Source organism: Gadus morhua, chromosome 5, assembly GCF_902167405.1.
Source record: "Gadus morhua chromosome 5, gadMor3.0, whole genome shotgun sequence".
Taxonomy (NCBI): domain Eukaryota; kingdom Metazoa; phylum Chordata; class Actinopteri; order Gadiformes; family Gadidae; genus Gadus; species Gadus morhua.
Genome location: NC_044052.1, coordinates 21,993,857 through 22,007,525, shown reverse-complemented (window position 1 = coordinate 22,007,525; position 13,669 = coordinate 21,993,857). Strand labels below are relative to the sequence as shown.

Here is a 13,669-nt window from a genome sequence, read left to right as displayed (position 1 = left end):
CACATTCAGAGGAATTTTCAGCCGGAGAAAAGCATTGCTGTTCTGTGATCAATATATATCCACGATATATCAGAATACAATCAGCTGATCAAAGATCATCAGAATGGAGGTGATGATCCCATTTACCAATCAGAATGGATGTAATTACAACATTTTAAATCAGAATGGATGTGGTTATAACATTTTAAATCAGAATGGATGAGATCACATCCTAACAACAATCAGAATGGATGTGACCACCTTTTAACAATCAGAATGTGTGATCACATCTTAACAATCAGAATGGGTGTGATCACCTTTTAACAATCAGAATGTGTGATCACATCTTAACAATCAGAATGGGTGTGATCACCTTTTAACAATCAGAATGTGTGATCACATCTTAACAATCAGAATGGGTGTGATCACCTTTCGACAATCAGAATGGATGCGTTCACATTTTAAAAATCAGAATGGATGTGGTCACCTTTTAACAATCAGAATGGATGTGGTCACCTTTTAACAATCAGAAAGTGTGATCACATCTTAACTATCAGAACGGTGTGATCACATCTTTAGAACCTCAATTAAACTATACAATATTAACAGTCTGAATATAACATGTATTTAATAATCGGTATGTACTAGAAGTGGTAGTTGTGTGGTGGTGGTGGTGGTGGGGATGGTACTGAGTCATGGGGATAGTAGTGGTAGTCGTGGTAACAATGCTGATAGTAGTGGTATCCATGGTAACAGTAGTGATCGTCGTGGTAACGTAAGTGCGTTGTGATGATGCGTCCCCCCCCCTCCCCCCCCCCAGACCTCCAGGGAGATCAAGGTGTCGGGGGCTATCGGTCCGTGCGTGTCCCTCAACGCCAAGGGACCGTGTGTCTCCGAGAACGTGAGTCAGCTCTGGGGGTGTGTGTGTGTGTGTGTGTGTGTGTGTGTGTGTGTGTGTGTGTGTGTGTGTGTGTGTGTGTGTGTGTGTGTGTGTGTGTGTGTGTGTGTGTGTGTGTGTGTGTGTGTGTGTATTGGTGTGTGTATTCATGTACATGTGTAGGTGTGTGTGTGTAATAATGTATATGTGTTTGTGTTGGCATTAATGTCTGTATTGGGGGGTGTGTGTTTGTCTGTATTAATGTATGCCTGTGTGTCTGTGTGTGTATTAATGTTTGTGTGTATTAATGTGTGTGTGTGTGTGTGTGCAGGAGATCGGCACGGGGGGGACCTGCCAGTGGAAGATGTGCGGTCTGGACCCCAGCACCACCCTGGCCCTCTACCTCGAGGTCGTCAACCAGGTAGGCGGAGGTCAGAGGTCACTGGGGGGGGCGGGGTCAGCGGCGGCGGATGTAGGGTGGTCGCCGCCCGGCTGTGATTGGCCAGGTCCGTTGTTGAGTGGGCGGAGCTCTGTGGTGGACTCTGGGGCGTCTTTCCTGATCGGTAGAACACCGGAGTTACCCTGGCAACGGCCCTCCTCAGGGCGGCCCTGTAGCTGCTGCACACACACACACACACACACACACACACACACACACACACACACACACACACACACACACACACACACACACACACACACACACACACACACACACACACACAGAGGGGGGCACACAAACACAGAGGGAGAGACACACACACACACACACACCCTTTATTTGGTGGTCTATCTGCAGTAAGTGAAGGGCGTTATGGTGGTGATGATGATGATGAGGACGAGGAGGAGGAGGGGGGGGGGGGTCTTACGTGTGGCTCATGGAGAAGCTCCAGGGGTTGAGGGAGGGGCAGCACAGCAGCAGACCGGCTGACAGGCAGCTCACCTCCGCCGGGACGGCCCGCCCCCCCACCGCCTGGTACACGCCCACGCAGATGTAGGGCAGCCAGCACACCAACACACACCCTGGCACACGCACACCGACAGACGGGCACCATCACAATCACGCACACACACACACGAGAGCACAAACCGGTACGGACTGCATGATAAATGTTAAGGATGTTGGCCCAGCTCCCATCAGGGCGGAGACTGCATAACTTAAGGAAGCGTACCGACGGCGGACGTGAACAGAGATATGCTCTCAAACGTAGGACGTAGCTACCCTTTAAAAGGCTGCTGACCAATAGGGAGGGAGTATTGACTGGGCAATAGGGAAAGGTTATTATCCTCAGGCTGACCAATGGGGAAAGGTTATTGTCCTGAAGGTGACCAATAGGGCGGGACTAAGGTCCTGAGGCTGACCAATAGGGCGGGACTATGGTCCTGAGGCTGACCAATAGGGCGGGACTAAGGTCCTGAGGCTGACCAATAGGGCGGGACTATGGTCCTGAGGCTGACCAATAGGGCGGGACTAAGGTCCGAGGCTGACCAATAGGGCGGGTCTATAGTCCAGAGGCTGACCAATAGGGCGGGACCATGGTCCCGAGGCTGACCAATAGGGCGGGACCATGGTCCCGAGGCGGACCAATAGGGCGGGACCATAGTCCCGAGGCGGACCAATAGGGCGGGTCTATAGTCCCGAGGCTGACCAATAGGGCGGGTCTATAGTCCCGAGGCTGACCAATAGGGCGGGTAATAGTCCAGAGGCTGACCAATAGGGCGGGCTGTGCACTGACCTGAGGTGGCGAGCAGCAGGCCTGCGGTGCGGCTGTAGCTGCTGGCGGGGACGTAGAAGCAGTGGTCCTGGTTGCAGGCGAAGGTGCCGCGCCGCGCCTGCCTCCGGGCCGTGGCGGCCATGCAGGCCTGCAGCGTGCACACGGCCCCCAGCGGCAGCAGCGCGCCCACCAGCAGCACGTACAGGCTGAAGCCCCGCCCCCCCGCCCCCGCCGCCGCCGCCGCCTCCACCCCGGGGCCGCACAGGAAGGTGGAGCGGCTGTAGGCGTAGCGGCCCACGCCCAGCAGCGGCAGCGTGGCGGTGAGCAGGCAGAAGGCCCAGAGCAGCAGCAGCGGGCCCAGGGTGCGGCGGCCCGCCCACAGCCGCCCGGAGCCCAGCGCCAGGCAGAGCTGGGAGTAGCGGCCCAGCGTGAGCCACGCCAGGGAGTGCAGCGACGCCGTCTGCAGCAGCACCGACAGGAAGCCCGCCGCCTGGCACAGCGGGGGCCCCGGGCCGGCCGGGCCCCCGGCCAGGCTGCTGTGGGCGGCCAGCGGCAGCACGCTGAGGCCCAGGCCGAGGTCGGAGAGCGCCAGGCTGAGGCTGAGCGCCGACGCCTCGGCCCTCAGCTCCCGGTCCAGCAGCAGCAGGAGGAGGACCAGCAGGTTGCCGCCCACGCTGGCCGCGCTGTTGAGCGCCGCGAGGGCGGCGAACACGCCGCTCGCCCACGCCTCCATCTCTGGGGCCGCCACCAACGCCTAGCCCCGCCCCCCCGCTGGGACGACACCGCGGAGCGCTGACATCACCAACCGCGGCTGCGTTCGCTCCTTTGCTCCGTGCTCCTCTCCCCTCGCTCGCTGGGCTCGTTGAGAGAGAAACCGGCCTCGCTCGAAGGACAAAAAGCGCTCGCGATCGAATGTTCTCTTCGGAAACTTTCCTGGCGCTGCCTCGCGCTTCTCCTCTCACCCTTTGTCTCCGCTCGTCTTACTTCCTCTCTCGCTCTTCCCCCTCTGGCCCCTCCCTGTGTTTATGTTTAATTATCACAGCGGGTGAATGATTGATGCGCCATGGTTACACATCACATGACCCCGTCTCTCTCCCCTGACTTCCTGCAGGAACTCATATAATGGGGAAGATGAACTTGTCAGGCTTCAGCTGTTGGGCTACCTTGCGGTGACATTATGTCTCCTTGGTTCTCATTGGCTCTGCCCGATGTCTCTGTGGATGGGATTGGCCGTGCCCGCTGTCTTCCTGGTTCTGTAAGGCCCTCTCTGCGTTCCCCTCCTCCAACACGAGCAGGCAGTGGGAACATGTTGACATTATGCTTGCAGAGGGGTCATGGGAAGTGACTCCAAAGGCCGCTGAAGCCCCCTGCATTCCCAGATGTCTGTTGGCTCACACCAGTGGTCATTATGGGACAGGACCTCCAGATGATGTTTGGCTACCTGTGGACTGTTTGGCCGAACTAGAGGTTTAAAGTAGAGCAGGATCTTTAAATGATGGATATAAACAGACAAATGACAATGTCATAACCAGGTGTGGACCGGTTGAACCGGGTTTAGACAGGTGTGACCAGGTGTGACCAAGGGGAGGCAGATGTGACCAGGTGTGGACCGGTTGAACTAGGTGTCTCCAGGTATTATCGAGTGGAAACAGGTTTAGACAGGGTTAACCATGAGTGACCATGAGTGACCAGGTGTGTCCAGGTGTGTCCAGGGGCCGGTTGCACCAACTGGGCGTAAGCCTGGTCGTAACTACGCCTGGTCGTAACTTGGCGACCTAAGTCCAACCTAACCGTTACGCCGGTTGCTCCAACTGGGCTTAGCGTTCTTTTCACTAAGACCAGGCGTAAATCCTACGCCTGGTCAGGGGCAGGCGTAGAGTTGAAATTCCAGGCTGTTTCTATAGCAATTACATCCAATCCAATGCAGCTTTACCACCATCCTTGCAACGCTTCGCTAAACTGCATTTCAAAGCACAGCCGGCGATATGATCAGTGTTCACAGATCGACTGCCTGTCGGGAAGATATCGCTGGCCGATTAGTCCGTTCTCAACTTATAATCAGTTGTGAATGTTGTTTTAACTATGTTTATATGTTTTATATAGGCCGACACATTAAACAAATCTCTCCTACAGAACCATTCCCGTCTAAATGCCTGCTCGTCGTAAACCAGACATAACAAATACATATTTTAATTATATTCGTTTGCAGTGTTTTATTGTTAGGCATTAACACAATTGATGAATGACAATGAGTGAACGAATGAATTATTTATTTCGGTGTCCAACAGCATGTCAAGTAAAATAGTAAACAGCTGTTGTCACGAGGTATCCTAGCAACGCGGTGATATGCGCGTACCATGGAACATTCACATGGCCGCGCATGGCTAAGACCGGGCGTAGTTAAGACCAGGCGTAAGTCCCGTTGGTGCAACCGGCGTTAGTTCCATTCTAACGCCAGGTCGTAACTAAGACCTACTTAGCAGTTACGACCAGTCTTAGTTACGCCCAGTTGGTGCAACCGGCCCCAGGTGTGTCCAGGTGTGTCCAGGTGTGTCCAGGTGTGACCAGGTGTGACCAGGTGTGTCCAGGTGTGTCCAGGTGTGGCGTACGGACCGTTGTAAAGGTGTGTGTTTTTGTGTTCCCAGCACAACGCTCCCATCCCCCAGGGCGGGCGGGGCGCCCTCCAGTTCGTGACCCAGTACCAGCACTCCTCCGGCCAGCGCCGCATCCGGGTCACCACCACCGCACGCAAGTGAGTGCACGGCCGCACACGCCGACACACGTACGAGACTCAGCACGCCCACACTGTGGGCGTGCTGAGTCTTGTACGTGTGTTGGCGTGTGTGGGCGTGCGGTTTGTCCTACGTGTCTTGGTGAGTGTTGGCCCCACACTCGCCAACACACGTACGCCAAACCGCACGCCCACACACGCCCAAAGACGCACAACACGCCTCTCCCAGTCCGCTCCACCACCGTGCAGACCAGGGGTCCTGGCTTCAGGGGCAACCCAGGGGTTAGGGAGTCACCTGACCCAAGATCAGGCTTGGTTTACCCGGCATGACGGGAACACAGTGACTGAGTCTCTCTCTCTCTCTCTCTCTCTCTCTCTCTCTCTCTCTCTCTCTCTCTCTCTCTCTCTCTCTCTCTCTCTCTCTCTCTCTCTCTCTCTCTCTCTCTCTCTCTCTCTCTCTCTCTCTCTCTCTCTCTCTCTCTCTCTCTCTCTCTCTCCCTCTCCCTCTCCCTCTCTCTCTCTCCCCTCTCCTCTCTCTCCCCTCTCTCTCTCTCCCCTCTCTCTCCCCTCTCTCTCTCTCCCCCCCCCCCCCCCCTCTCTCTCTCTCTCTCTCTCTCTCTCTCTCTCTCTCTCTCTCTCTCTCCCCCCCCCCCCCCCCTCTCTCTCTCTCTCCCCCCCCCCCCCCAGCTGGGCAGACGCTCAGACCCAGATCCAGAGCATCGCGGCGTCCTTCGACCAGGAGGCGGCGGCCATCTTGATGGCCCGTCTGGCGGTGCAGCGGGCGGAGAGCGAGGAGGGCCCCGACGTGCTGCGCTGGCTCGACCGACAGCTCATAAGGCTCTGCCAGAAGTTCGGGGACTACCACAAGGACGACCCCAACTCCTTCCGCTTCTCCGAGACCTTCTCCCTCTACCCCCAGGTACAGCCCTGACCCTATGACCCCTGACCCCATCCCAGGTACAGCCCTGACCCCTATGACCCCTGACCCCATCCCAGGTACAGCCCTGACCCTATGACCCCTGACCCCATCCCAGGTACAGCCCTGACCCTATGACCCCTGACCCCATCCCAGGTACAGCCCTGACCCCTATGACCCCTGACCCCATCCCAGGTACAGCCCTGACCCTATGACCCCTGACCCCATCCCAGGTACAGCCCTGACCCTATGACCCCTGACCCCATCCCAGGTACAGCCCTGACCCTATGACCCCTGACCCCATCCCAGGTACAGCCCTGACCCTATGAACCCTGACCCCATCCCAGGTACAGCCCTGACCCTATGACCCCTGACCCCATCCCAGGTACAGCCCTGACCCCTATGACCCCTGACCCCATCCCAGGTACAGCCCTGACCCTATGACCCCTGACCCCATCCCAGGTATAGCCCTGACCCTATGAACCCTGACCCCATCCCAGGTACAGCCCTGACCCCTATGACCCCTGACCCCATCCCAGGTACAGCCCTGACCCTATGACCCCTGACCCCATCCCAGGTACAGCCCTGACCCCTATGACCCCTGACCCCATCCCAGGGACAGCTCTGACCCTATGACCCCTGACCTCTATGACCTAATCCAAGGTACAGCCCTGACCCTATGACCCCTGACCCCTATGACCTAATCCAAGGTACAGCCCTGACCCATATGACCCCTGACCCATATGAGCCCTATGATCCCAGCCCAGGTACAACCATGACCCCTGACCCTTGACCCCTGGCATCTATTACTCCACTTTATAACACTATTACGCTCCTTAATTGTGTGTGTGTGTGTGTGTGTGTGTGTGTGTGTGTGTGTGTGTGTTTGTAGTTCATGTTCCACCTGCGCAGGTCCCCCTTCCTGCAGGTGTTCAACAACAGCCCTGACGAGAGCTCGTACTACCGGCACCAGTTCGTCAGGCACGACCTCACCCAGGCGCTCATCATGGTGCAGCCCGTGCTCTACGCCTACTCCTTCAACGGCCCCCCGGAGGTACGCGCGCGCACAAGCACGCAATCACACACACATACACACACACACGTACACACGCACGCACACACACTTACACACGCACGTACACATGAACACACGCACGCACGCACACACACATGCACACACGTACACACGCACGCACGTACTCATACACACACACACACACGCGTACACACACGTACACACACACACATACACACACTTGTATACATACGCGCACACACATGCGTTCGCGCACACACGCAAACACACACTCATATATATACACACACACACACACACACACACACACACACACACACACACACACACTCACACTCACACTCATATATACACATACATATATATATATTGATATATATACACGCACACAAACACACACGTTAGCATGTAGCCGCCACAACACACACACGTTCTTTGTGCAGGTCTAAATATATGGTCTATATATGCTTGCTCGTATGTGCAAGGTTATGCGTGTCTATGATGTTTCCGGTGTGTTGGCGTGCTGGTTCATGTTTTAAACTGTCAGGGTGTTTTTCCAAAGCGTTCCGCGGGTTCTGAACAGGGCTAGTAATTCAAGCTAGGTAACGTTGGTGACGCGTGTGATGAGGTGGCGCGATGTGATTGGCTAAGAGGGCGTTGTGGTTTCAGCCCGTGCTGCTGGACAGCAGCAGCATCCTGCCCGACCGAATCCTGCTGATGGACACCTTCTTCCAGATCCTCATCTACCATGGAGAGGTACAGGCCCCGCCCCTTACACCCTGACCCCACCCACTCAAACATAGACCGCTGCCCACTTGACAGAGCACTCTCGCTGTTGCCGAGTGTCTCTGTCTCTCTCTCTCTCTCTCTCTCTCTCTCTCTCTCTCTCTCTCTCTCTCTCTCTCTCTCTCTCTCTCTCTCTCTCTCTCTCTCTCTCTCTCTCTCTCTCTCTCTCTCTCTCTCTCTCTCTCTCTTTCTCTCTCTCCACAGATGTGAGCTCAGTTTCTCTCTCTCTCTCCAGATGTGAGCTCAGTTTCTCTCTCTCCCTCTAGATCAGGGTTGTCAACCTCATATTGGTTCAGGGGCCACATACAGCCCATCTGATCTCAAGTGGGCCAGACCAGTAAAATAATGTCAAAATAACCTACGTCAACTCCAAATCTTTAGCTTTGTTTTTTGCTTTATCATTCAGCCTACATTTGCAAATTTCTCCTCCATATTGGTATCACACTGCAAGTCAATTATCTCGAGTTGGATGTCAGCAATCCTGTTATCTTATAGTCTATTGATCCATATCAGCATTACGTCCGGCCGCACGCACAGCTGTTGGCCATGGGGAATGGACGGTGTCACTGCTAGATAGCTGCGTCTCCCAGAGTGACAGTTTTAACTTGAATGCGCGGATGCTGTCGTTATACTGAATGACAATTCTTTTGCGGCCCTGCAACATTTTGTTACGATTATTCAGGTGCTGTGTAATATCCACCATAAAGGCAAGATCCTGCAGCCACTGCGGACATTTAAGTTCCTTCACTGGGCTGCCCTTTTTCTCCATGAACTGTCCAATATCCTCTCGTAGCTGAAAGAAACGCTTGAGCACGGCACCTCGGCTTAACCACCGTTCTTCAGTGTGGTATGGTACGCCAGCCTGAATGTCTTTATCTCTGAGAAAAGGTCAAACGGACGGTGATTCAGACCTCACGCTCTGATGAAATGTACAGTTTTTACAACCACACTCATAGCATGATCCATTTTTAGTGTTTTGCAACACAACGCTACCTGATGCAAAATGCAGTGAAATGCCCAAAAATCGTGTCCCCCATTTGCGGTCTGTACTTTCTCTCGGAATTTTGTCGCAACGCCTGCCTTTCTCACGACCATTGATGGTGCGGCATCTGTACCGAGGCTGACGGCACGGGACCAGTCCACTCCGACCTTGTCCAGCGCTCCAACGAGAGAGCTGAATATGTCATTCGCTGTTGTAGTGTCCTTCATAGGCATCAAGGAACTCCTCGGTGATTGTCAGTCTCATCAACACCCCGAATAAATATGGCCAGTTGAGCAATATCAATTACATCAGTGCTCTCATCAGTTGCTACCGAAAAAGCAATAAATGACTTGATTTTGTCAATCATTTGGCTGCCCAAGTCTCCTGAGAGCTCCTTTACCCTATCTGCGACAGTGTTCCTCGACAGACTAATGTTGGCAAAGGCAGATCACTGCTGCATCACTGATCTCGCGGCTGAAAGTAAAAGTAGACTGCTGTTTCATCAGACCAACTCACAATTTGCCTACCTCCTCTTTTCTTAGTTGTCCTTTCAAATGGTGATATTTTTCTTTATGAAGAGTCTCATAGTGGCACCGAATATTATATTCTTTGAGCACTGAAACTTGCTGATTGCATACCAAGCACACTGCTTTTGTCTTCACCTCTGTGAATAAATAATTCTCAGTCCATTTTTCCTGGAAAACTCTGCACTCTATTTCCACTTTTCTTCTTTTGACAAAGACATTTTGGTAATGGGGATGTCACCCTTGATAACTTCTTCATTGTGGTGAAACAAGAACAAGTGAGAATTTTGGTTATTTCTTTAAAAAATCATATCACAGGAGTGCGCTAGAGGCTTACCTTGTCTGCTCTACAAGTCGCGGGCCTGATCAAATCATCTCGCGGGCCGGTGTGTCAAACATATGGCCCGCGGGCCATATGTTACACACCTGCTCTAGATGGTAATTTAGTCTCTCTCTCTCTCTCTCTCTCTCTCTCCCTCTCCCTCTCCCTCTCCCTCTCCTTCTCTTTCTCTTTCTCATGCTTTGTCTTTGTCTTTCTCTCTCTCTATGGTAACTGAGTCTCTCTCTCTCCCTCTCCCTCTCCCTCTCCCTCTCTCCCTCTCCAGATGGTAACTGAGTGTCTCTCCCTCTCTCTCACTCGATGGTAACTGAGTCTCTCTCTCTCTCTCTCTCTCTCTCTCTCTCTCTCTCTCTCTCTCTCTCTCTCTCTCTCTCTCTCTCTCTCTCTCTCTCTCTCTCTCTCTCTCTCTCTCTCTCTCTCTCTCTCTCTCTCTCTCTCTCTCTCTCTCTCCTTCTCTTTCTCTTTCTCATGCTTTGTCTTTGTCTTTCTCTCTCTCTATGGTAACTGAGTCTCTCTCTCTCCCTCTCCCTCTCCCTCTCCCTCTCTCCCTCTCCAGATGGTAACTGAGTGTCTCTCCCTCTCTCTCACTCGATGGTAACTGAGTCTCTCTCTCTCTCTCTCTCTCTCTCTCTCTCTCTCTCTCTCTCTCTCTCTCTCTCTCTCTCTCTCTCTCTCTCTCTCTCTCTCTCTCTCTCTCTCTCTCTCTCTCTCTCTCTCTCTCGATGGTAACTGAGTCTCTCTCTCGATGGTAACTGAGTCTCTCTCTCGATGGTAACTGAGTCTCTCTCTCGATGGTAACTGAGTCTCTCTCTCGATGGTAACTGAGTCTCTCTCTCTCTCGATGGTAACTGAGTCTCTCTCTCTCTCGATGGTAACTGAGTCTCTCTCTCTCTCGATGGTAACTGAGTCTCTCTCTCTCTCGATGGTAACTGAGTCTCTCTCTCTCGATGGTAACTGAGTCTCTCTCTCTCTCTCTCTCTCTCTCTCTCTCTCTCTCCCTCTCCAGATGGTAACTGAGTGTCTCTCTCTCTCTCCCTCCCTCTCCCCCTCCCTCTCCCTCTCTCTTTCTCGATGGTAACTGAGTCTCTCTCTCTCTCTCTCTCTCTCTCTCTCTCTCTCTCTCTCTCTCTCTCTCTCTCTCTCTCTCTCTCTCTCTCTCTCTCTCTCTCTCTCTCTCTCTCTCTCCCTCTCCCCCTCCCTCTCCCTCTCTCTTTCTCGATGGTAACTGAGTGTCTCTCTCCCTCTCTCCCTCTCTCTCTCTCTCCCTCCCTCTCCCCCTCCCTCTCCCTCTCTCTTTCTCGATGGTAACTGAGTGTCTCTCTCCCTCTCTCCCTCTCTCTCTCTCTCCCTCCCTCTCCCCCTCCCTCTCCCTCTCTCTTTCTCGATGGTAACTGAGTGTCTCTCTCCCTCTCTCTCCCCAGATGGTAACTGAGTGTCTCTCTCCCTCTCTCTCTCTCTCTCTCTCTCCCTCCCTCTCCCCCTCCCTCTCCCTCTCTCTTTCTCGATGGTAACTGAGTGTCTCTCTCCCTCTCTCTCCCCAGATGGTGGCCCAGTGGAGGAAGGCGGGCTACCAGGAGATGACCGAGTACGAGAACTTCCGGCATCTTCTGCAGGCGCCGGTGGACGACGCCCAGGAGCTCCTGCACACACGCTTCCCCATGCCCCGCTACATAGACACTGAGCACGGAGGGAGCCAGGTACACACACACACACACACACACACACACACACACACACACACACACACACACACACACACACACACACACACACACACACACACACACACACACACACACACACACACACACACACACACACACACACACTATGCTGGTTGAGATGATGATGATGATGATGATGTTTCCACAGGCTCGGTTCCTGCTCTCCAAAGTGAACCCATCCCAGACCCACAACAACATGTATAACTGGGGACAGGTGAGACCTTTTATACACCTGTTGCAGAGTCCACTGTTATCTATGAATCTGTACTGGAGCCTGTTAATCTGTAGCATCATCTGTAGTTCAGTCTGTTAATCTCTACTTGAATCTGTAGTGCAGTCTGTTAATCTCTAAATTAATCTGTAGTGCAGTCTGTTAATCTCTAATTTAATCTGTAGTGCAGTCTGTTAATCTCTACTTGAATCTGTAGTGCAGTCTGTTAATCTCTAATTTAATCTGCAGTGCAGTCTGTTAATCTCTAATTTAATCTGTAGTGTAGTCTTTAATCTGTATTTTAATCTGTGGTGTAGTCTGTTAATCTAGTTGAATGTGTTCATTTGTAGTATAGTCTGTTCATCTGGAGTGTTATTTGTAGTATAGTAGTCTGTTAATCTGGAGTGTTATTTGTAGTATAGTAGTCTGTTAATCTGGAGTGTTTGTACTTTGTAGTATAGTAGTATGTTCATCTGGAGTGTTATTTGTAGAACACATAGGGAGTTGATCTGTTAATCTGGAGTGTAATTTGTAGTATAGTAGTCTGTTAATCTGGAGTGTTTGTAGTATAGTAGTATGTTCATCTGGAGTGTTATTTGTAGTATAGTAGTCTGTTAATCTGGAGTGTTATTTGTAGTATGTTAATCTGGAGTGTTATTTGTAGTATAGTAGTATGTTCATCTGGAGTGTTATTTGTAGTATAGCCTGTTCATCTTGAATGTTATATGTAGTATGGTATAGTAGTCTGATAATCTGTTGTTTAATCTGTAGTGTAGTCTGTTAATCTGGAGTGTAATCTGTTCGTCTTGACCTGCAGGAATCGGGGGCTCCAATCCTGACGGATGACGTCAGCCTGCAGGTCTTCATGGACCATCTGAAGAAGCTTGCTGTCTCAAGTGCTGCCTAGCGACTGACCTACACGCCTAGCAACAGATAAACAAGCCTAGCAAAGACCAACAAGCCTAGCGACCATTGAACAAGCCTATCAACGATACTGCAAGCCTAGCAACCAATTGACATGCCTAGCAACAGCTTACAAACCTTTAAGCCATTCTACAAGCATATCAACCAATCTACTTTGGCACACATACACGTATTAACCTGGTTTAGACCGATCAAAACACTACCACAACAACCGTGTGTGTGTGTGTGTGTGTGTGTGTGTGTGTGTGTGTGTGTGTGTGTGTGTGTGTGTGTGTGTGTGTGTGTGTGTGTGTGTGTGTGTGTGTGTGTGTGTGTGTGTGTGTGTGTAATTGATGAAAGAAATAAATAGAAGCTCATTATTTTTCTGCAGGCTAAATTCAAGCAATATTCTCTGAACATAAAACATCCCAGTTTGCAATTTGATTTCTAAGAAAAATAATTTAGTTGTGGCCCTATCATCATTATTAAGTATGTTATATTCACACTATGTATGGTGTGATGTCATGTTGGGGGGAGCTGGGTGTGATGTTATTGTGTGAAATGTTTGTCTCATCTTTGTAATAAAATGTGGCAGCAACATCAATATGCAAGTCTTTCCTTCAGGTTATTGGCAGTTATTGACCTCTGTACGGTGATGGTAACAACCATAAACATTACCACAAAGTTACATTTCTTTTACCATTACATTGCCTGTGAGATTTTAACAGTTTGGTATTTTGTATTGCTCGAAGAAACAAGTAATTGACTGGATTTAAAAACAATGTGACAAGACTTTTATTTTCCAAAAATAAACTCATCCTAAAAATGTCTTTAATGTTAATAAACTATATTATCTATACTTTTCCATGCTTAATATTATCTTATGTTAATACATACAAATAATCACACAAACTTCATTCAATCTCTAATGCAAATAATCTCACG

General features: G+C 51.4%; 2 protein-coding genes and 1 long non-coding RNA gene across 3 annotated transcripts in view; 1 reads left to right on the top strand and 2 right to left on the bottom strand.

Annotated features, from left to right (window-relative positions):
• Window positions 1-791, bottom strand: part of LOC115544421 (uncharacterized) — a 928-nt gene extending 137 nt beyond the window's left edge. The window contains exons 1-2 of the long non-coding RNA XR_003976857.1: window positions 297-791; window positions 1-240 (exon numbers count right to left, since the gene is read on the bottom strand). The exon at window positions 1-240 is cut by the window's left edge and continues 137 nt beyond it. This is a non-coding gene — a long non-coding RNA (uncharacterized LOC115544421). The remainder of the gene's footprint in view (window positions 241-296) is intronic.
• Window positions 1-13,330, top strand: part of sec23a (Sec23 homolog A, coat complex II component) — a 23,165-nt gene extending 9,835 nt beyond the window's left edge. The window contains exons 11-19 of the mRNA XM_030357306.1: window positions 800-880; window positions 1,188-1,277; window positions 5,217-5,323; window positions 5,990-6,221; window positions 7,111-7,272; window positions 7,924-8,010; window positions 11,428-11,583; window positions 11,759-11,824; window positions 12,639-13,330. Coding sequence (XP_030213166.1) covers window positions 800-880; window positions 1,188-1,277; window positions 5,217-5,323; window positions 5,990-6,221; window positions 7,111-7,272; window positions 7,924-8,010; window positions 11,428-11,583; window positions 11,759-11,824; window positions 12,639-12,728 — 1,071 coding nt within the window. The 3' untranslated portion in view covers window positions 12,729-13,330. The remainder of the gene's footprint in view (window positions 1-799; window positions 881-1,187; window positions 1,278-5,216; window positions 5,324-5,989; window positions 6,222-7,110; window positions 7,273-7,923; window positions 8,011-11,427; window positions 11,584-11,758; window positions 11,825-12,638) is intronic.
• On the bottom strand, window positions 2,411-3,755 carry LOC115544412 (melatonin receptor type 1B-B). Its single transcript, XM_030357364.1, has one exon. The coding sequence runs from the start codon at window positions 3,302-3,304 to the stop codon at window positions 2,519-2,521; it is 786 nt and encodes a 261-aa protein (XP_030213224.1). The 5' UTR covers window positions 3,305-3,755; the 3' UTR covers window positions 2,411-2,518.
• Window positions 13,331-13,669: the final 339 nt, after the last annotated feature.

Coding starts and splice junctions, on each gene's coding strand:
- LOC115544412 (XM_030357364.1), bottom strand. CDS start 3,304: ATGGAGGCGTGGGCGAGCGGCGTGTTCGCCGCCCTCGCGGCGCTCAAC.